The sequence below is a fragment of the Lemur catta genome, chromosome 7, assembly GCF_020740605.2.
Source record: "Lemur catta isolate mLemCat1 chromosome 7, mLemCat1.pri, whole genome shotgun sequence".
Taxonomy (NCBI): domain Eukaryota; kingdom Metazoa; phylum Chordata; class Mammalia; order Primates; family Lemuridae; genus Lemur; species Lemur catta.
This window is the reverse complement of record NC_059134.1, coordinates 74,903,897-74,928,618: the sequence shown is the minus strand read 5'-3', so window position 1 is coordinate 74,928,618 and position 24,722 is coordinate 74,903,897. Positions and strand designations below refer to the sequence as shown.

Genomic DNA, 24,722 nt, shown 5'->3' with positions numbered 1-24,722 from the left:
TTTCTTAGGATTAAACAGTGTTCTTGGGCATTCCGTATGTATTGAAACAACTTGTCTCCCTTAATGAGTATTTGCAAGCAAGTGCCAGAGAGAGGAAGCAACAAAGGGAAAAGTATGGTTTTCCTGTCTACATTGAAGCCTTGGCAATGTAATCCTTGGTGACAAATATGCATGGAGAACCAGCCAGGGTGAAAACCAAAACTAACTCTCTGTTTTGACAGATCATTCTCTCAAGAAAGTTGTCAGATGAGAAATGATTTCTTCTCTCTTCTATTCCAAGGAAAGGTCTTAGGAACAAAGAGAGATTACAAAGTAATTTCACTTCCTACAAGAAGCATCCTGCAATTCACACAGCAGTCAAAGGTCAGGAAACATTGTCAAGGGTATAATTCTAAAACCAGGTCTCAATCTAAATGACAAGAGGGTCAGATTACAGGAGCTAAGAATCCCAAAACCATTCATACCTATTATTTACTATTTTCTTTGAGCATCCTTAGTCCCTAACTTCTATGGGTATGCAAGACTTTTCCAAAAACTCTGCCCCAGTAATAACACATTGATCAAGGACAATAATCTGGACCATCATGCCAAGAAGTGCAGTATCTGCAGAGAAGTTAAACAAGCTAGTAAAGAAATCTTGACTTGATCTCACTGTGTCTGTTCTTGGAGGATTTCATCTCCTTGGATCTTCTTCCTCTCTCCATGTTCTCATGTAGAACTCTAATCAACTGATTTGGTAAAACAGGCCTGGGGTTGCCTCCTATTTTGAAAGTGATATTCTTTTGAAAAGATCTAGAAGGCTTTTGTGAGGATAAGGGAAAAGGAAGCACAAAGTAGGAAACTTGGGTCCATACTGCTCTGGATTTTTTGGAGACAAGTTCTCTTTATTTTGAATTTCTTTCTGTGTTTCTTACCCCAAGGGAGGTAAAATCATATGGGCTAAAACTAAGTTGGTTTCCAGGGAAAAGCAAAGGAGGCCCTGACAAAGATTCTGTCCTTAACCAGACAAATGATTTTGCCTACCCCACCAGCCAACCCCATTAAAAGACTTGGACAAACACTAGCTCAGTTTCTAACCACTCAAGGCCATGTCACTAGGATGACAACTCCAAACCCCTCAAGTTTCTGCCTGAAAAAGTTCAAGGCTACCAAAAGAATTTAGTTTGTTCAGCCAACACCTGAAAATAGGGCCCCTGTCTCCTAGTCTCTATGGGCGAGTTAGTGTCTAATTTCCATAAGTATCAGTTAACAATCCTAGATGGGTTTCACATGGACCAACTTCCCCTTCCAGATTTTCATAAATTCCACTTTCCTGACTCTTTCCAACTCCTGCCTTTCCCCCTTCCTACTCTCTCACTCTAAAACACCCATTCACTCGTGCACAAATTGAAGCTGAGTTCAGTTTATGTTGAACCCTCTTCCCCATTGCAATAGTTTATTATTTATTAAAATCTGTTCTTGCCACTTTAACTAGTTTCCAGCTTTGTCTATTCTTAATATCACTTTGTTCATCTTTAATACTGATAGTATCTTTAATACCACTCAGGCTGCTAGAGTATAAAGAAAATGAATTCTTGCAGTTGAGCCCAGTTTATTAGGGTAAGTTGCAGATAGGAACCAATGTCCTCATTAGTAATAGAAATGATTGCTCTGCAAGTTCCCTTATTAATTCATTTTCCAACAAATATTGAGCACATATGATAGGACAGACATGATTTTAGAAATTGTGGATACAATAGCAAGTAAAACAGACACAATTCCTGCTCTTGGAAGATTAAGTTTTAACAGGGGGGAAGAGCAGCAGATATAATCCCTTTCACGCATCTTCCCCAAGAACCTGCAGGTGGTTTGGTATCCTGGCTGAGTTAGGATTAACACATCTTTATGGAACAGAGATTTATCTTATTATCTACAACAACACTAATTTACTATACTCATCGTAGTTTTCAAAATCCTTTCAAATTCATGATCTAATTTGTCCTTCCAAAAAACTTAGAATGCTATCAGCACCATCATCTCTACTTAATGCATAACTGAACTGAGAGTCACTTACACGATCACTGCTTCTCAAACATACCTAACAAAGTTATCTTCATGGCAGAAAAGAATAAGCACTCATTTCTGGTAATTTTGGGCATACATTTTGTACTCATGATGTTGCCTTTATGTATTTGAAGTTTCATGTTTTCAAAATCATTTTTCTAATTCATAATTTAGTCAGGATTGTTTTGATGGAAATGATTTTTCCCCTGAAACCATGGAATAGAGTTCTCCACCCAGTTTTGTGATCCCTTGCCTGCAGCAACATGCTCTCAGCAATAGCTGTACCCCAGTTTAAGAGGTATAGGAACAGGCCATACAGTGTCAAGTAACTTGGTGAAAGCCATTCAGCTAGCAAGTCCCTGAGTCAGGACACAAATGCAGAACTCCTGACTTCGAGTCAGGCTTGTCCCACATCATCACACCATGGCTGGCTCCCAATTCTAAAGAAAATAAATACAATGACATTGTGCAAAGCCCAAATGGTAAATCTCCAACATGCCAACCAATCCGCAGATTCTCTAAATGTTAAATGATACTCAATATATGTAAAAGGCAATAAAAATAATAAAGTCAAGGTCCCTATATAAAAAGTGTTACAATTAATTGGAGTAGATAAAATCCTTACCATTTATTCTATACTGTCACTCTTTTCCATTTCTACTGCCTGGACTATTGCAGTAGCATCTCACTGTTTCCCTTCTTCAAAGAGAATCTAATATAACAGTCTGATCATGCCATTCCCATTTTCTTAAGGATTTTTTTGTAGCAGGAAAATGACCCAGTTTGAATTACTCTAAGATTACTTATTTAGGAATTGATAGAAACTTGTAATCCATCTCTTGTATATGTATCCCCCAATAAAATGTTTATTTTCACAACTTCTCAGCTGAGAAATTGTTACTCGTTGTGTGGCAACAGGAAAATTCAGACCTCTGTTCTGTTTGTCTATAAAATGGGAAATTGTTCCCAACTTGAAGGTTTGTTGTGAGAAATTTAGGACAAACACTTAACACTTAGTAGTTGCTTGATAATTACCACGTTCAATAGCTCTCTAATTCTGAGGCCATCACTTTTTTCAGAAGAAAGTCATCCCAAACATAAGGAAAAACAGGAGCAAAATTGCACAGGTGCAGAAAACCACACTGATAAAGGATCTAAAATTTTGTGAGAAGTACTACTAAATTGGTATAGTTATGTTTCATATTAAAATTTTTACTTTAAAAATTTACACTTTTCACATCAAAATATTTCAACATTGAGAGACACTGATATTATGAAATAGGATTCAAAACTTGTAGCTCCTCAGCTTAGAACACACTACCTTTCATAATCTGATCTCCATCTCCATTATTTCCAGGTATCTGTCTCATCATTCCCCACCTACATAGTACTCATATATCAGGTGCTTCAACCACACTGGAGATCTCACCATTCCTAGAACACAATTAGATCCCTGTCATGATTCTGTCTACAATCAGACTGCTTTTGCTACCTGGAATACTTCCTTTAACAGGTATTTTGCCTGAAACAAATTTTCTCACCTAGTAGACTCAGAGAAAATATATTTTCTGTGACAGATTCCCGTATATATTGACATCCTCACATGCCCCAACCCCAAGAGCAGTTAGTCACTTTTTTCTTGGTGTATATCTTATTTGTATTGACTTAGTATCTAGCTGGTTAACACCAAAACCTCTCCCAATTCCTGCCACTATCCTTTCTCCCTACCCTAGACTGGAAGGACTGTGTCTTACTCCTCTCAGTGAGACTAAAACTTAGTACAGGATCTATCACCCACCAGACCTTCTCAATAAATGCTCATTAAACAAATGAGTGGTGATTGTATGCTAACAATGTGTTATTTTGTCAGAGTACTGTAGCTTACAATTCCCTGTTCACAAACCCACAGAAATATTTCATAGCAGCGTAAGTAACATCATAGCAAAAAAAAAAAAAAAAAATTCATTCATTTCAAAAAAGTTGTAGATGACAATCTCTGAATTGCTGCCTAGACATGATCTTTGGCTAAAGCCAGAAGTTTTGTCATGAAACAATAGCTCACACTGAGCCTCAAAGGGCAGGAACCTGAAACTACATGGAATTCATTACCAAGGAGTGCTCTGAAACTGAGAAAGGAAGTCTGGCAAATCTCCACTGATACTGAGTTATAAATCCCCAGGCAGAAAACACTGAAAAGTTAAATGAGAGTGGTGACTGGAAACATTGAGGTTGGATATTGTTGGGGGTCAGAGTCACTCTGAGATCCCAGGAAAATCGATTGTTTCATCTCCTCCAAAAGATGTAGGCACACACATATGCACAAATTTGCACACAGCTTCAGGGGATTCATATGCTCATCTAAAGACTTTCAGTGAAAACCCCAAGGCAGTAGTTTTCAAACTTGAGTGGGCAACAGAATCAACCAAAGGGGCCTCATTAAAATACCGATCAGTAGTCCTTTCCCCCAGGGTTGCTGATTCAGTAGGTCTAGAGTGTGGTGGGGAATTTGCATTTCTAACAAGTTCCCAGGTGATTTGGATGCTGCTGGTCTGAGAATCACACTTCTAGAACCACTGCCTTAAGCTACATGGAACACTAATTTCACAGGAAGTAACATCATTTGAGAAAAACCTGGTTTTTAGGAATGACCTCGTTCTGTTGTCACTCAGTTGGGACTGCCAACTATTCAGGAAGAAAGCAAAAAAAAGAACAACAAAGAACTTGCATGATATAAGCTTCAAGATCTTGTGCAGAAAACCAAAGTGTGTCTATTATAGCTTGTTTTCCAAAAATGCCTAGTTCGCAGTGAGAAAAAGGCCCCAAAGATAACCATAACTACACTGCAAAGCACCTTTTTAGGGAACAATATCAGTATTTTCCATGTGTATTACCCAACTCATACTCTTCCTGCACTAGCCAGTGCAAGATCCACCTCCCCAATAAAGCCTTCCTCAAAGTCTCCACGCCCATGTCTTCCTTTTCTCAGAACTCCCACCGAGCCTATTCACACAATACAAAATTGTCTTCCGGGGCCTCTGAAATCCTGCATCACATTTCTTTTTGTATCCCCAGAGTCTAAAATAGCACCTGGCTTCTATATACTGCTTCTGTGTTGCTGTGGTCTGAGACATCATATTACCAACACAGTTTAGCACAGTAGAAAGGAGAGCAACCTTTTAAATATCTTTTTAAAAAGTGGAGATTAGTCTGACAATATGAGAAGAAGACAAAAAATATCTATGTAAAAAAGAAATGTTTGTCAAAAACATTATGACTGGGACCATTTTGCTTAGTTACAAATCAGCTGCATCCCATTAGGGCACTAGAACATTACTCAGTACAGGACAGTTGTGTTTAGTGACTTATACTTTTAATGACCACATTAAAAAAAGTAATAAATAGACCTGTATTGGAAAAGTAGACCTACCATTTGATCCAGCAATCCCATTACTGGGTATTTACCCAAAGGAAAAAAAGACATTTTATAAAAAAGACACCTCCACTCAAATGTTTATAGCAGCACAATTTACAATTGCAAAGATGTGGAAACAACCTAAGTGCCCATCAATACATGAGTGGATTAAGGAAATGTGGTATATGCATACCATGGAGTTCTACTCAGCCATAAAAAATGGTGAACCTAATACCTCTTATATTAACCTGGATGGAGCTGGAGCACATTCTTCTAAGTGAAGTATTACAAGAATGGAAAAACAAACACCACATGTACTCACCATTAAATTGTAACTAATTGATCAACACTTATTAGCACATATGGAAATAACACTCATCAGAAATAAAGCAGGTGGGAAGAGGCATGGGAGAGGAGGGCATGGGTAAATTCACACCTATCAGGTACAATGCACAGTGTCTGGGGGTTGGGCACACTTATAACTTTGACTCAAAGAGTACAAAAGTAATTTATGTAACCAAAACATTTGTACCCCCATAATATTCTGAAATAATAAATAAATAAAAATAAAAACAGTTCGATGGCCAGGTATTATCTGCCCATGTGAAGGATCCTCAATAATACAGAATTTATTTGGATGAAAACTGTATCTAAAGCTCTTTGGAAACAAATATCAACTTTGAAGGTTATGAGACCACACTAAATATTATCAAGAAAGGTGTGTGGCGGGTTGCTGTTTAACCAAATATACTTTATACGTGGGTGTGTCTTATTGCTTGGCATAGAGAGAAAATCCATGAGTGTCCTGGGATTGATATCTGTTCCTTGCCTCTTAAACTCTCTTGGTTTGAAATACCCTGATCCACAAAGATGCTTTTTCTACCCTGGCATGTCTCTTCCCTGGAATAGAGAAGAAAGCATATTTGAGTCTCTCCTTGAGGATTTTATCTGCAACTTCCTTTCAGATTAAAGTATATAACTCATACTTCCCTTTTTGCTCTGCCAGGATATTCATAAACATCTTTGTTAATTCTTATTGGTTAATGCATTTTCCTTATTTTTAAAATATTTTTATTTTGATAACTCTTGAATATGTCTTCTGTGTATATACTATGCTAATTGTTTTTAAGAGGCAACAGATGAAAAAATAAATATAATTAGTTAAAAATCTACCTATCACCATTTTCTAATTCTCTTCCTCACCCCCCACCAATACCTTCTTTTGTTTTTCTTCTCTGGCTTCACATCCCCAGAGATGCAGAGAAAGTAATGGCATCACTGATATCCAGGTGGTATTATCATCAAGGCTGAGGTGCTCTCAGAATAACTATCAAGAATGTGCCACCTGGTCATCCTGCCCATAGCCCAGCAGGATGGCCCCAAACCCACCTCTTGAGTCCAATGGATAAAATAACTCCTCGGTGCTCAGGACACAGACAGAATCAGTAACTCTCCATCTGGGTCTCACTTGTTTCCACTCATTTTCCCTTTGCTTTGTCTCACTGATCTCTAGCTTCTCTGCCTAATATCTCCTCTGCTTTTGGGTCCACGCTGGTCTCCTCCCTTCCAGAAAGCATTTCAGTATTAACGTACTAAGAGCAGAAACTTTGGGATCAAACACACCTGGATTATGCCTTCCGTGTGCCATTCATCACCTGCGGAATGTGGGACAAGTTCTCTTAATCCTGGGGCTCTTATTTTCTTCACCTTTAAAATAGTGACGGTAAAATACGGGCTTCCCTCCTATGGTCATTGTGAAACTAAATGAGATAATACACAAAATTTCCTGGCCCAGTGTCTGACACATAGTGTGGGTGTCCAGTTAACAAAAATGGCTAACATTTATTGAGCACTTAAAATGTAAGTACTGAATGCTTTTTTCCGATGTTAGTTATTTAATTCTCACAATTACTCCATAGCAACCTATGAGGTTGACATTTTTATAAATTGCTAAGAGCAGTGACTGGCACAAAGTAAGCTCTCAATAAATGCATCTCTCTTTTTTTTTATTTCAGCTCATCATGGGGGTACATAAGTTCAGGTCATATACATTGTCCATGTCCCGCCCATCCCCCTGAGTCAGAGTCCCAAGCGTGTCCATTCTCCAGACAGTGCGCCTGGCATTCATCATGTAGTCATGTTAGCATTACTATTATTGTCTTCATTTGACAGGGGAGGGACTTTAGGTGGAGGGAGGTTAAATATTGGCTATTATGTACTACTTGTCAGGATATTTGCATATAAGGACACTTATATTAAAAAATTCCATTGCAAGTATTTTAATCATTGTATGCTAGGAAAACTAAGCCTTAGAAAGGTTAAATATATTGCCAAATGCCACTCAGCTAGAAAGTAGCCAAGCTGCTTATTGAATCTAGGCCTCTGTGTCCTTAAAACCTGCCTCTTCATTATATCACACTAAGCCTTCATAACTCCACACCCTCTCAGCGAGGTTTGTCACACAGAACATTTTTACAGACAGAATATCTCCAGGTTCTACCCCTTTTCATCTCCACTCCTATGAGAAAAAGCCACTGGGCAAAGGAAGCCGAACCCAAATCATTCTTAAGCCATTTCAATTATTCTAGACACATCAACCAGTTAAAATGGAAAATCTCTTCCACAAGAGATTCCAGCAGAACCTTTCCAGGTTTTTTTTATGTTGCTTCACTTGGTGACAACCATTGCAGCAGCTACTCTCACAAGTAAATCCCCATGGTGCCATCACAGTGACCAGAGAGCAGCCTACAGAGTCTAGGAGCCTGCTTCACCCAACTAAGTCCCGTATAACAGGCAACAATGAGAGGCTGAGAGGTGCCCTGTCCCATGGGAATGGTTATATTTAACCCTCAAGTGTGCCTAGATCCACAAAATGGGTTTATTGGAATTTGAAAATTTTGTTTGATAACTAAAAAAATAACACATGACCAATACAATTTAATTCAACACAAGTCTATAAAAGATATCAAAAGCCTCAACTGTCCTATAGGTGATAAAAATGTGATTAAGAACACAAGCCTAATCTGGGAAGTTCTATAAAAGAAGGGCAAATAAATGGCTGTAGGGACACATAAGAGGGAAGAAGTTTTACTGTTATTATTAGAGAAAATATATGACAGTGGTTTTCTACATTGGTCGAATAGTCTTTCTAATCACTTGGGGAAAAAATTACCTCATGAAATAAGCCATGCACAGACAGACAAATACTGCATGTTCTCACTCCTATGTGGGAGCTAAAAAAGTTGATCTCATGGAGGTAGAGAGTAGAATGATAGATACCAGAGACTGGGAAGGCTTTGTTGGTGGGAGGGGATACAGAGAGATTGGTTAGTGGGTATAAACCTACAGTTAGAGAGAGAAGGAAGAAGTTCTGATGTTCTATAGCAGGGTAAGGAGAGGATAGTTAATAACAATCTATTGCGTATTTCAAAATAGCTAAAAGAAAACCTGAAATGTCCTCAACACATAGAAATGGTGAATACATGAGGTTATGGATACCTCAACCACCCTGACTTGATCATTACATATTCTATGTATGTAACAAAATATTACACACACCCCATAAATATGTATAAATATTGTGTATCAATAAAAATAAATTAGTAAATACATTTTTTAAAAATGACCTCAGTCTAGGCCCCACAGCAGTCCAACTCTATATGGATCTCCAGGATGTGATGTCTGATGATAGGCATCTTTAAAAAGCTACCCAGATGGATATTCTATGAAACAGGTTTGAGAATCACTGTTCAGAGAGTAGGACTTCATCAGGATTTTGACTAGTGATAGGGACACTCAGGGAAAAGCATACAAAGAGAAAAGAAGAGGAAAGAGTGCAGAGTTTGGAAAGAGCAGATTAAGGATTTGAATGGGCTTGAGTATCCCTGTGAAGTATAAGAGGGAACAGAGAAAAAAGTTTCATTTGTAGGAGCAAGACCATGAAGACAGATTGACATTTGGGGGAGTCTGAATCTCATTTTCAAAATATGTAAAATATGGCTCCTTATGCATGCCATTGTTAATTATATATTAGTTTTCATTTCTAAATGACCTAGATAACTATGCCTAGACAAAAAAGCAATTGTTCACAACTTTTATATTAAAACAGAATAACTGACTCCCACCACTGCGTCAAAACGCAGAGTGCATTGTACCCCACAGTAACTACATATAGATCACTCACTGCCATCATCTTCTTCTGCGAATACCAATTTGCAAATTTTTGTGTGCTCCTCTTTTTCTCATGGCATTATAAAGATATGCGTGCAAATAAGACAGAGAGAAACTAACTTATAAGCTCAAGAATGGTGATTCTGTTAGCCTCTACTATACGGAGGACTGCTCATTTCTTCAACCAGATGATCTACTTTAGGAGAAAGAGGAAAATCTTAAGTGTTTTTTGCTCAAAAAATAACAACTCTTGCATGGGTAGTATTTTTATGATGTCAATGGTATTTGATGCTTACAGTAACTAATAAGACCAATAGAGCAGGTCCTATTATCCTTGCCTGACAAAAAAAGGCATGGAGTGACAGGACACTATTCTTCAAAAAGCCTAAAGTGCTACATTTTAGAGTCTAACATACGCCATTCTCACCGTTGTCTAAGGAAAAAAAAATAGCTGAATACACGTTGAAAAACTACTTTTTTTTTAAATTTTAAGATTGTTTTAGATGCTGTTTTATTTCTTTTAGATGTGAGCATTAGTGGTTGATGTTATTTAGGGCTCATTCTGATGTGCTAATTTTCAGTGCTATTAAGCTATTTTATTATGATTCAGAATATGTCAGGTCATAAATCCCTCAAGAACAGACATCTTAACTTGTTCATAACCGTATTTCCAGAAGACCTAAAACAGTGTTGGTATGATGGTTATTCTCAATAAATTATTTTTTCTGCGTTAAAGACTTATATAGTTTGTGATATTTAACTTCTTATATACCGCAATCTACATAGCTAGTTATATCAATCCAAACAGAAAATAAATCTTGCCTGATACAGTTTTAAATGTCTACTCCTTCAATCATTTGACACATATGCAACGAATGTCTACTATTTGCCTACGTTATTCAAGGGGCTGGGGGCACAGTGGTAAAAGACAGACAAGGTATCTTCCCCCCAACACTTGTATACTTGTGGCAAGAGACAATTATACCCATGTACATGCATAGTAAATTTGGAAATAAAAAAATGCTAAAAAAGATATCGAGTATTGTAGTGAAGTGACTGAGGAAAGGTTACTTCAGATATAATAAGGAGGGTTTCCATAAAGAAGTGACATGTAATCTGAGACCTACATAACATGACAGCCATTCAACAAGACAGGTGGTGAGGGGCTCCAAACAGAACAGTAAAGGCAAAGGCCCTGAAACTGGGCTGAGCTTGTGTTCAAGGCATGAAAAGATCAAAGAGGCTGACATATCTAGGAGATGAATCCAAGAAGTAGGCAGGGACAATATCACCTGAGACCTTGAAGGCCACGGGGAGCTAGAAAGCTATTTTACATTCATGGGAAGGCATTAGAAGGTCATAACAAGAAAGTGACATGGTCTGATTTACACATCTGTTTGTCCAAGAAATATTCTGAACCAACAAACTGTTCTTAACTACCAAAGAAACACTAAATGGTGGTTAGATCTCTACCCTTAGGTAGAGCTCATTTACAAAGCTCATTTACAAAGATTTTTTCCAAAAGTGTCAGATTAACAATCATCCAAATTAAAAATATTAATAATCAAAATGACTCAATGTTTTCGCAAGGAGTCCAGCCTGCTGAGGATTTCCTGTGCATACCAGACATACCAGGGATGGGTTCCTAAGTAAAGCAAAGGCCTCCCCTCAGAGGAGGGATTTCACCCTCTCCTTTAGGTAAGCCCTTCAGCACTATAGAAAGAAATCAGCCCCAGGACAGCTGCTAAGTGAGGTGCCTATAACACCTGTCATCCTAACAGGGACACTTATAGGAGTGACAGGGCACCATTCAAATTTACATCAGAACAACAGGCAAAAACGTGGACTGTCCCTAGATCATCCCTTGGCCTAGGCTTGATTCTCAACTGGTATCCAAACCAGCTATGTGGCTGGTGGCAAGGCATCACCCTTTCTGAGTTTATTAGGCACATGATGTGGTTGCATTTTCACATTTATTGAACACCAACTACCAAAGGGTCTCATTGGAGAGACAGAATAACAATGCACATTCCTTGGCCGGGCACGGTGGCTCACACCTGTAATCCTAGCACTCTGAGAGGCCAAGGTGGGTGGATCACTCAAGGTCAGGAGTTCGAGACCAGCCTGAGCAAGAGCGAGACCCTGTCTCTACTAAAAATAGAAAAAAATTATCTGGCCAACTAAAACATATATAAAAAAAAATTAGCCGGGCATGGTGGTGCATGCCTGTAGTCCCAGCTACCCAGGAGGCTGAGGCAGTAGGATCGCTTAAGCCCAGGAGTTTGAGGTTGCTGTGAGCTAGGCTGACGCCATGGCACTCACTCTAGCCCGGGCAACAGAGCAAGACTCTGTCTCAAAAAAAAAAAAAAAAAAAATGCACATTCCCTGCTTGCAGTCTACTCAGAGAGAAAACAAAATAAAAATAAAACAAACAACAACAACAAAAAAACCCACTGCACTGTAGCACAGGTGAAGCTATTAAGACATAAACCAAGGAAAAAGGTCTTGAGTTAGCAGAAGAGAGGACTGATAACTCCTAAGAAGACATCAAAGAATACTTCATGGGGACCTGGTAAAATACGAGCTAAATTTAGGAAAATGAACAGAAATTCATGTGAATCATCATGTTCCATTCCAGCCAGAGGGGAGAGCATGTACAAAGGCACAGAAGTATGCAACACCATAGCAAGCCCTGGCTGATAAAAATTGGTTTAATTAGCTGATCTCTAAGAACCTTTATGCACCAAAACTCTGAGTCTCCCCTTTTAATGTGAAATATAATTAGTAAAAATTAAAATTTTATTTTAGCCCCCAATTTAATATATTAAATTAAAAATTCTATCAACTACAGCCATTTGAGCTATCACTATTCACATAACATTGATTTACAATGAGCTGCACATGTACAGAAGTACCTGGCAATACACAAAGGAAAATGTGAAGACCCAGGATGAATACAAAACTCTCCATGAAATTGCAATCCATTACATTAACAATAAAAGAAACAGAGTCTGGGGCAGATTGCTAAATATGCAGAAACTTTTAAGATAATAGCTAACTTTTATTGAACATTTAACAGATATTCATCCAATTAAGTATCACAACACTCATATCAATTAGATATGAACAATATTTCTATTTTATAGATGAAATAGATGAGGTACAGACTAGATAAATCTTGCCCAGGTAAACTACTTAGAAGTGACAGAGCTGGAATTTGACTGCAGACAGCTGGCCTAAGAATCTATGCTTTTAATTACCATACTATATGCTTTTCAACAGTAATGTCAAGACTGTGGGGGATAGTTCATGATATGTGGCAAGTGTTCTGTAATTCATCTTTGCTTTAGAGCAACATTGGTGGAGAAGTTGGAAAAACACTGACTGGATCTCAGCAGCAGCCTCAGGGGGGGAAAAAAACAATATGTACTAAGCAAAGACAACAAATTTTCCAAATCAATTTCCCACTTTCTAATTCAGTAACTTAAATGTTGGGAACCCAGGATCAGAATGCTTGTCCCCTGGGGTGGTCCAAATCAGCATTAAGAATTCAGCTGAGTCCACATGACATGAAAGAACTGGATTGGCCAAGGTTCTCATGGAAACAGTTACATTTTTGATCAGCTGTTTGGATTTCATGAATATTGTAAGGTCTCAAAGGTGAACAACTCCATCTGTTAACTTCCTATGTTCGGCATTTAACAGAACCACAAGCAGAACTGCAATTAAAGGAGACTTTGCAAGAGATGATGGTGGTGGCAATAGCAACAATAACAAGGTTAATGCAACTATGTCACATGTGTATCAATTCAAAGCTTGCAATTAAAAAATATATGGTATCTTACTTAATCCTAATAATATGTATTATTATCCTCACTTTTACATATATATAGATGAAGGATCAGAGAGTACAGTGAGTTTTGCAGTATAAGAGCTAAGATTTAAATTAAACTTTTAAATTATAAATCTTGTACTATTTTCTCCTCTCCACGGTTGCCTCTCACTCAAACTGTCAAAAATTTCAGCAAGTCATCATGGTTTTCCTTAGAAATAACTAAATTCCATACCATATAGACCGAAGCTTTGTTCCTCTGACTGCCCCAGTTTCTATATAACAATTCTAACACCCCACAGAGTATAATCCCTGGCCTAATCCCTGAATTGTAGAGGGGAAAAAATTGAAAATTGATGATTTTAACCAATGTGCTGTCACATTTTAACACTGGGAGCTGAACAGAGTAGCAGAACAGGCTGCCCCTCCTGCAAATGTTAGGTGGACGGAGGGCATGGCTGAAAGCTGCTTACCAATACAGGACTCCCCGGACAGTGAATAGGTCCCATCGTCATGGAAACCGCTTCTGCACTCACAGTGGTACCACCCTGGCAGGTTAACGCAGCGGGAATGGTTGTGGCACTCAATGATTCCCTCTGTACATTCATCAATATCTGCCTCAGAGAAAAACACAAGCCCACCAGGACATTAATTTCTTTTGACACTAACCTTTCAGTAGACACCTCAAACATGCTCATGTCAACATATCAATTAAAACTGGTTAGTCACCTAAAATGAAAGTTATAGGAAGAAACAAATCCCAATTTTTTCCAGAGTCCAAGCAAATTGCAAGCTTCATTCTTGGGCGCTTTCTTATGTATTTAATAATGAATGAAAGCTGATGGTCATAAAGACATTCCTAACTCAAATGATGTGGTAACTTCTGAATAAACAAAAACTAAATTGAAGATGTCTGGCACAGTTTTGGTATTTGGTATATAGGACTTTTCTCAGATTCAATGTTTCTAAGTTGCTAATTCCAGATATTATTTTGTGTTCTTTGAAAATACTTATGAACAAAGAAGTTTAAGAAACTCTGGGTTAAATAGTGTTAACCTGATTTTGTAAAGTTACCGTCCCAGAGACTTGTTATATTAATATGCCCCTCAAAGCTTTGAAAGAGGAATGATAATATGCACTGTTCCCCAAATTTATTTGGCTGGTAAATGCTTTTTCTTGGGATACCAATAACATCTTGCAAAACTAACGTTCTTGGGAACACAGTTTGGGAACTAATGTTCTAACTCTTTTAAAACTGCTGATTGATTATGCCAATCAATCAGAGATTTTCATTCTTTACTCATTTCTGATGAAAAGAACTCTCTTGGGCTTTGTTTTTCTCTAGGCTCTGAATCTTTAGAATCAAGAAAATACCTGGATCAGGCATAGATTTGTTTAACCCAAACGCTTGCCTCTGAACTAAAGGAGGTTGACATAATTGCAGAAAGAAGAGTTGCTAATTATTAAACCAGGGTCAGCTCATTCTTACAGAATTTCTCCATGTAATTAGTTTTTGGAATATAGCCATTGCTGGCTGGGAATCTTCTCCTACTTCTCTTGAAAATATCTGAACTATGGCACTCTTATATGAATGTAAATTTAATTAACATTGGAATATAACACATAATGGGTATAAACCACACTTTGGGATCTTTTTCAACAGGGCCCTGTTGTAGGCACCAGCTCAGGGGCAATCAGCTACTAGTGGTTCTATTATCTTGACTAGTCCTGAATTGTGCATTGAACTCTGAATTTAGTTTGAAACCTGACAGTTTCATCTCATGACACTCTGGCCAAGTAAGGAAAGAAAATGTGTAGCTCCTTATAGTGAGCAATTCCAGCTTTGCCTTTTCCTGCCAACTGCCACCTTCTTGCTCTACAACAGGTGTTGTTCAGCCCATAAAGTCCTTTCACACACAGTATCCCTTAGGCTTCTATGCCATCAGTGTCAGGACCTGTTGCTCTTATTGAACCTTCAGTTATTACAGTCAGGCTATGTGTGTGTTTTTTATAAATCCCAGAAAATAAATTTCTAACAACTATGTAGATTGTCATTCCTCAAATTTTACAAGAGTGGGCTCTCTGGAACATATGTTGGATCACTAAAAATTTCAAACCTTGGCATAGAGAAATGACTGGAGACAGTGGCTCACAGAATGGTCTTATCCCAAGTAACAGAGCCAGCTCGGTGCTTTTGTAATACAGGGCAACAAAAGACACATAACCAGAGAACTGACTTCCAGAGATGACTTCTCTATGTTAGGCTGAAAGGCAACTCCGTAACAAAGCAGCAACAAATTCTATCTCTGATACTTATTTCCAAAACTTGCAGAGAAGCAGTCATGATCACCATACACCCCATTACCTGTAGGCTGCTGACAATACTTCAGGTAATAGCCATGGTTGGTGTTTTGGGAAACCAGGAAACACAAAAGTAAAAGCATCTCAATTAACCAAACCTATTGTATGTTCTGGTTTGCCTGAAACAATCCTGGTCTCTACCTACTGTCCCTTTCACTCTCAAAACCATCCCAGTTGGAGGACAAATTATCTGATAATCTTATAAATATAGTAACTCCTCCAGCCCTAAATTCAATAGGATATTTCTAGGAAGAGCAGGAGTGCTGAATGATGTTCAAATGCTTTTTCAACTCACAGATATTTCTATTCCCAAAATGAAATGAGGAGAGAGACTAGAAAGAGTTTCCGTGATCCAGCAGGGCAGAAGTTATCTGTACAGCACAGGAGACTCTCATAGGCTGTGAAGACAATCAGACAGCAACACATCTACAACTTCCCCAGAGACACTAGGGAATCCCTGGCTTGCACTGGAAATGAGAAAAGTAATGGATATGCCTGTTGCCTGGAAGCTGTGCTTCCCACAGCAGATTCTATGGACTCATTGGGAATAATCAGGGCTCATCGAACACACTGGCACCTGGTAACAAGGCTGCACATTTCTGTTCTCTGTGCAAGGTCTATAATTAAAGCCAGAAAATTAATTTTATATGCAACCATACTGTACTTGAGAGGTGCTCACATTTTCACCATGTTCATAAAGCTGGCTGTTTTCTTCTGTGTAGGTCGTCAGGGTAGTATAAAAAGCAACCACCATAGATGCAAATGCAGAAAACACTTGGAGGCTTTCGGGCAATACTTTGGAGACTTTACAAATTATAAAGGATGCTTTCTCCCCAAGCTGGGTTGTAGCTGCCTTTGTCCTCTGAGATTTGTTTTTCTCAGTCAGTGCTAGCTACAGGCAAACAAATAAGACAGATGTTCTGGGAACGGGGTCCCTGAGTTCACTACGGAATCTGACTCTCTCACCCAAGGAATTCTGATAAATCACAGTGAGCCTGGCTGCACCTCACAGTGTGCCAGCCAACTCAAAGGAAATGAACAACCAAAAAGTCACCTTCCTTCCCTTAGAAAGTCCAAGGACTTTGATTAAATCTCAGTTTAATCCAGCAAAGGCCTAAAAATGTGACAGACAAACAAGAGAAGCTGGGGTATTCTTGAGAGTGAAACCTACTGTATTCATTTCTGTATCCTCATTGCCAAGTGTCCACCACACAATAACTAAGATTATTGTCCATGCCACACAGCTAACAAATGGTGAAATCTAGTTCAAAACCAGCTAGAACCTGTATTTGTCCCTACTGTGTATCATATCTTGTTGACGAGTCAAGAAAGGATGATTTAGACAAACACAATGCAGGTAGTCAATTTTCTAAATATTTGTTCAGCTAAAAATATGTGAAAGGATTATTTTTGTGTTGTGGTGAATGTAAAGGTGAATAAGATACAAATTCCTGAAATCCAGGAGCTCACAGTCCAGGGAGGAATGATATATACTCATCTTTCAAACCCTAACCAATACCTTCTCCAACTCCTCCAGACAAACAGGTCCTCTATTCCCTAGTTACTCAGTACCGTAAAAACATCGGTTTTAGCACCTCTCTTGTCATATCACAGTTTCCTTTTGTGTCCATCACTCAAATGCAAATTTCCCAAGAATATGGACAACTTATTCAGGCTTACCTTTCTAGTATTATTATTCCTAGTAATAGTTAGAAATGTGACTGTCAAGAGTGTGAAAGTGCCCAATATGAGTCTGTGGGAATGAATGAATGAAAAATGACTAATGAACTGAATGAAAGGAACAATGAATAAATGCTATTATAAAGATTCAAAATATCACAAGATTTCTTGACATTTGCAAATCACAAACGTGCAATGTAAATTCACAAAACTGAATACAATAAGGTTGATTCAATATTTATGTTACTTTCCTCTAAAAGTACTTTCTACTTAATACTTTGCTGCTTCTCCTAATTTTTAGAGATTTTAAGGAGGTCCAATAGGAAACAAAAAGGTATAAATGCTATGATCTTATAATGATTAATTATAATTATAACAATAAAAAGTCCTATACATACCAGAAATTTGTTATTCACAATGAGACACAAATGAATACTCAAGGTCCCCACCTCCCCCACAGGATATATCCTAAGCAATACATTTAATCCCATTTGGGACATACTTTGAATTTGCTGTAGAAAGCTATTGGCAAGCAAATGTTCGGCTTCTTGTAAAATCCTAGTCTCTTGAGTTGGATGAATCTTTTCTTCCATCTAATCTATCCCCTGTTGAATTTGCTATTTGAAAATTTATAAAATCAATAAAGTTTTTCTCAAAGCTTATTTTCTAAGAGATACTTTTGTATTTCATATTAATTGGTTGAAGCTCATAGTGAAGTAGTGGCTCAAATTATGGTTACATTACATCTTTTCTAATAATTTATATAGTGATATTGAGTCATAAAGAAAAACTTCCAATATTTTCATTCATTCAACAAGTTTATTGAGCACCCACCATGTAGTAATCATTGTAGCATACCCTGTGATGCAGACATGAAAAGATAGGGTCTCTAGAAACATAGAGTTTATGAGGCAACCGGAATATAAAACAAAGAAAGAAAGAAAGAAAAACAACATGGGCTTTGGAGGCAAACATGACTTCAAATTCCTACCCACCAGCACACTAGTACATTGTTTAGCTTTTACAAGTCTTTGTTTCCTCATCTGTAGGTTAAGGATAATAAAATCAAACTTCATAGGATTGTTAAACAAAAAAGAATCTTAAGCAAAATTTATCATGTTTCTTTTATAAAATATTAACTTTGTATTAAATATTACCACTAAAAAAACAGAAGACAGAATAAGTGGATTCAGAAAATCCGCCCCCCCCCAAAAAAATGCTAATATCAGCTTGCTATCAGGAAACTGGTTAGGAATGAGAGACTATATCTGGATCTTTAGAAATATTCATTTGTATTTCGAGATAAGTATAACACTGTAAAGCATTCATGAAGCAAATTTATACATCTATAATATACACCCCATAAAAATTAGATTCTCACTACCCAAAAAAGTTTACATAAATTTAAGGAAGTAGAATCAGTAACATAAATTGCTATAAGTATAGAAAACAAAAAAATGATTATTATCTGATATTTGCTGAATGCCAGAATTGTGCTGAATATAGCATGTAGATACCATGTGGTAGAAACAGAGTATTTTTTTTTTTTCCATCTCCTTTCCTTCTCGGGTCCCTAGGGGTGTGTCTTGAGCATGCTTCCTCTGTAGGTAGATGAGGCCAAGTGACCACTCTAGCTATAGAGCTAGAAGTAATGTCATTTCAGTATGGCCCATAAACGTGCCTTATATGAGTTCCCATGATATTTCCACCTGCTCACTACAGGCAAATGTCCATGGAAACCTAGGAAGCCCCATATTGAAAATGGCAGAACCATTTTTTGCCTGGTTCCCTGTATGACTACGTAGCCCTTTCACAGACCTAAAACTATCACGGACTATTTATACAAGTAAGAAATACATTTCTATGGTATTGAGCCAGTTTGTAGCTGCTTTTAATTGCTAGCCAGCATTTCCTACCTATTATGATAGTCCCTTTTCCATATCAAGTGGAAAGACTGTGCTCATGTCAGAACTCATGCTGATATAATATCTAAAAACAAGCAAATAAGAAAAAAAAAAAACAGGACCAATCCCAGACAATATAACCATCTAAAGGAATGGAAGAGGTTTTGTACTGACAGTCAAGAGTCAAGATGATGTGTAAACCAGACAAAGCCTTGTAGTTAGATACACTTAAGTTTGAACCTGGTTCTGTTACTTCCCAGCTCTATGACTCTGAGCAAGTTATTTATCTTTTTTAAACTTCAATTTCCTTGGCTCTTAAGGATAACATTACTGCCTTACTCTGTTTTGTGTTGCTATAACAAAATATCTGAGACTGGGTAATTTATAAAGAAAAGATGTTTATTTGGCTCATACTCCTGGTGGCTGAAAAGTCCAAGATTGGGCAGCTGGATCTGGTGGGAGCCTCAGGCTGCTTCAAGTTATGGCAGAAAAATGGAGGTGGGGGGGCAGGTGTGAGCAAAGAGATCACATAGTGAGATAGGAAGCAAGGGACAGAAACCAAGGAAGCCAGAATCTTTTTAACGCCTCATTCTCATGGTTACTAACCTATTTCTGCAAGAGCAAGAACTCATTCACCCTCATGGAAAGGCACTAATCTATTCATGAGGGATCTGCCCCCAAGACCCAAATGCCTCCCAACACTGCCACATTGGGGGTCAAATTTCAATGTAATTTTGGTGGGGAAAAAAACCACATAAAAATCATAGCAATTATTAGTACTTAGTTCATAATTTTGCTTTCAGGATTGAATGAGATCATTGTAAAACCTACTCCACAAAGTCAGGCAGACATTTATTAGGACTGCAATCATTATCATTCTCTAATTTATAATCCCCACTTGGCCACTGAGGTGCTATATGTCCATGCGAAGACAGACCAAGTCTTCAAGCTTCAATTCCTTACAGGAAAAAACGAAAGGATTGTGCACTTAAGGCCTCCTCTAGCTTGTATATCCTAGAAGATGGGAGATCTGGGCTTTGGGCTCATGTTTTCATCTGCTGCTAACCAGCTAAATGACTGTGAGAAGGTTTAAGCAACCTCTTCACACCTCAGTTTTTTCATCAGCCAAATTGCAATTTAAAAATATGCATGTTTGTCTGCCTCACCCAAAAAGCTCCAATAAGGTGTGAACAAGCTCTGGAAAGTCAATTAATTGCTACATAAAATATATGGTGACATTATTATTACTGTTTCTTCTGTGTATGTCCTGATTAGTAACTAGTTTTGGTCCATTAAATTAAAAGATACCTGCTATTAAAATTGTATTGGTGATATGGCTCTCTGCCTTTTGTAAATCTCTTTCTTTACTGCCTTTGCACAAGAGAACAGTCCCTTCTTGGTTGTGCCCACCTAATTTTATCTCTGAAGACTTTCTTTTTGTCTATCCTCTAACAAATTGCACCCAAATTCTTCCATAAAGAATCTATTCACATTTCAACTCTCCCCTTTAGACTGGAGGCTCTCTGATATACATCTCTAAACTGACCTCTAATGCAAGTCCAGACAAACCTTACTATTGCCTCTGGATTAGCTAATCTCAGAGGTCTCTTCCTCTCAGACTCATTCTGCCAAAAGCTTAACATGTACATCTTTCTATGTATCAAACTTAATTTCTACCCCAGCACTCTTTCCTCACTCTCATCTCCCATAATCAATGAATAAAAGGTCCAATTCTTATAATGGTTTGCAAAGCCTTATGCAATTTCCTTCTCTTACCTCTTTGAATTCATTAACCACTCTTCCTTTTTCTTACCCAGGACAGCCACACTGGCCTCCTAGCTATTCTTCAAGCATACAAGCCTTTGCACATGCTGTTCCTTCTGCCTAGAATGTTCTGCCAGATATTTCTAGGGCTTAATCTCTCAAACACCTCAACTCTACTCAAAGCTTCATCTGCCCCGTGAGTTTTTTCTTCACCGCCGTATCTAAAATTAAGACCATCATCTACTCACTTCAGCCCAAGTATTCCCTACCCTCTCTTGCTATATTTTTTCCTTTGTACTTATTGCCATATGACAAACTTTATATTTTACATGCATACCTTGGTTTTTATCCTTTTTCCCCTTAATGGTTTTTAAACTCTATGAGGTGGCAAAAGGACAGAACAGGACCTGGAACTTAGTGAGCACTAAATGAATATTTGCTGGATGAAGAAAAAGAGTGAGGAAAAGGCAGAGGTAGGGAAGGAAAATACACTGGAAATTCTTCCTTTGACAATGTCGTTTAAAAATCTGCCTTGTATTAATTCTCTAGATCTGATGCCAACACCATGCCCCAGTTCCTTATTTTCTGAGACTGGAATGAGTTAGGTAGCTCCTGGCTGATATTTTAGTCACTGTGCTCTCCAATCCATAGCACTATCAGGCTAATCTTCCCAAAGCTAATCACTAAGCAAAATGTAAGTAAAATAATAACTATTCTGGCACTCAATAGCTAATTCAGCCTGGGTAAGTCACTTTTCAACTCAATACGTTAATTCTTTTATTTGTATAATACGCAAAGATTAAACTGAATAAGTATTTTTCACCTAGTACTCTACAGAACCCTAAATTTCTATGGAGGTTCTCTTAGGCATACAAGGTGACTCTCAGCTGGACTCAGCTTGAGTGACCATGACATTTCTGAAACACAGATCTATTAAAGTTTCACTGCTATGAACATTGACAATTTTGAAAACATTGAACTAGATCATATTCACTCCAAGCCTGAAAATCCTACAATTCTGTGATTATTTTTACTATCCTGATCCTCTAGTAATTACAAATGATCCTTATTATAAAAATCTCCTACCAGGAACTCAAATCATAAATAATTGACCTTGCTTTGACTACTAATTTGCCTTTATTTCCCAAAACTCTTTAGCACAAAACCTTTGTACTCTCTGGGGTGATTGCCTTAAGTACCCCCATATTCCATACTCCATTTCAAGCTTCCCACCCTGAAAATGATTGTTTTTAAATTAAAAACCAAGCACAAGTTTAATTCCACCAAGAAATTCTCTTTCTTTCCTCTGAATTCCTATAGTATTTAACAATTCTCCCACCTCATTTAACTCTGACATAGATTTTGGTTTAGAAAATTCTGTGTTTCTTGCTACAGTATCTCTCTCTGTCAAATATAAAGAATTTTTGAACTTCCACCCATTACTAATTTACTATGTGTGTCAGGTTCTCTGACAAGTGCTTTATATTCACTACTTCATTTGATCTTCAGAATGCCTCTGAGATAATTTGAATTACCCTAATTTTACAGAAAAGTGGAAGCTTAGATGTTTAAATAATATGCCCATGGTAAAACATCTGGAAAGTGGCAGAATGGGGATTTAAGCCAAGGTCTATTTGACTTCCAAATATTAATCCATACTATTAAACATTATACTATACAGCCTTCTGCACATCTGGGGGAAAGAAGAAGCTTTTCTTTCTTTTATTATCATCCACAGGAAAGCTCCATTTCAGGCCGAAAGCTGACTTAACTCATTGTTATCAACAGGTTTCTAGACGAAGGAGTTGAATGGAGATTTCAGCCAGTGCTACCACAGAGGAGGCAGAATTTAGAGTTTGAATCTAGACAAATTAACTGCTGACTGTAAACTAAATAAACACTCCCGAGGAAAATTCTACCTTCATAAAGTAGGAACATAATACCCAATATACAATAAAAATTTACTAGATATCTAAAGAAATAGGAAAATATGATCCATACTAAAGAAAAAAAGCAGATAATAGAAACCATCACCACTCTCACTCAGGCATTGGATTTAGTACAGAGGACTTTGAAAAAACTGTAAAAAACATGTTCAAAGACTGAAAGAAAAAAACAGACTCAGATGAATAATGAGCAGACTTCTACTATCAACTAAGATGGAGTAACAGAGACTGCAGTTACCAACTTACCTGAAACAAACAGAAACAAATCAACCAATTTGAAATATGAAAAACTAGTTTTCAAGGTACTGGAAATCAGGCAACTAGGGAAAGTGATCCCTGAGAGATATAAACCAAATGATAAGAGTGCTGCAATTGCCCTAGTTTACTACCTTAAGAGAGGTCCAAGCCATGGTGCAAGAGAGGAACCCAAGAGGAGCCCAGTGGACTACCTGGTCGAAGTTATGAAGATGAGAACATGAGATGACCAGGACAGATAGAGGCAAGACTGCATATTGGAAAGGAGAGAACTACACAAGACAAAATTCTGAAGTCTGCAGAGAATACCAGTCAAGTGTGCAGCAGAGTGTTAATCAGAAAATGAGTGTGACAAAACTATTCAAAGCTGAAGAAAGACCATCAAAATGGATTAGAGGTAACATAGCTTGGTTCTTAGACAGGGAGGGTAATAGTGTATGCTTCCATAAGCCAGACTGGAAAATCTCATAAATCATTGGATAATACTGGATAGAGGACAGGAAAGTGTCTTGCATCAGTAGTGGAGAGTAATTAGCCTTACATTAAACCCTGCTCTGGTCCCAACTAAAAATCTTAAAAGTAAGACCCAAAAGGATCAAGTTGTGTTTAACATCTTACCTGTGTCTCGGAACAAAGCTCAGGAATATTTATAGGAATATAAAAATATGCATCATCCAACAAGGTGAAGTTCACATTCACTGATTATAATAAAGGATTATCAGGCTAAATAGAAACAGAAAAATCTGAATCAAATGAAGGGGAAAGTAGATCATTTGACACCAACACAAAATTAACACAAATGTTAGAATTAGACAATAAGGACATTAAAATAGTTACTGTGACTATTAATATGTTGAAAAGTTAAACAGAGATGGGAAAAGTTAAAAATAGATTGATCAATTGATCCATCTCTATCTATCTCCAAATGAAACTAATAGAAATACAAGCTACTTTGCGCTGGATGAAAAATATACTGGATGGGCCAATTGGCAGATTAGATTTTGCAAAAGACGAGTTTAAAATTTAAAAACATAGCAATAGAAAGTATCCAAAATGAGACACAAAGGAAAATAAAAAGACTTTTAAAAATGAAAAGATCATCAATTAGCTTATACAGAAGAAAATCATTTAGCCTAATCTTTGTGTAATTGGAGTCCCTGAAGAAGAAATAAAAAAACAAAAAATTGAAGAAATAACAGCCAAATATTCCAAATGTGTTGAAGACTATAAGCAAACAAACCCAAGAAGCTCAATAAATCCCAAGAGAAAAACACATGAAGAACACCAAGACACATTATCATTAAACTTCCCAAACAAGTGATAAAGCAAAAAATCTTAAAAGCAGTCAGAGCAAC

At 37.5% G+C, this 24,722-nt stretch overlaps 1 protein-coding gene across 3 annotated transcripts in view; it reads right to left on the bottom strand.

Moving 5' to 3' along the window:
- NELL1 (neural EGFL like 1) overlaps nt 1-24,722 on the bottom strand; it is a 714,969-nt gene that overhangs the window by 21,899 nt on the left and 668,348 nt on the right. For 2 of the 3 annotated variants that reach the window (XM_045557684.1, XM_045557686.1), the window contains one exon: nt 13,931-14,071. The exons of the other annotated variant lie outside the window; for it this stretch is intronic. In XM_045557684.1, the coding sequence (XP_045413640.1) occupies nt 13,931-14,071 (141 nt within the window). The remainder of the gene's footprint in view (nt 1-13,930; nt 14,072-24,722) is intronic. 3 annotated transcript variants of the gene reach the window in all.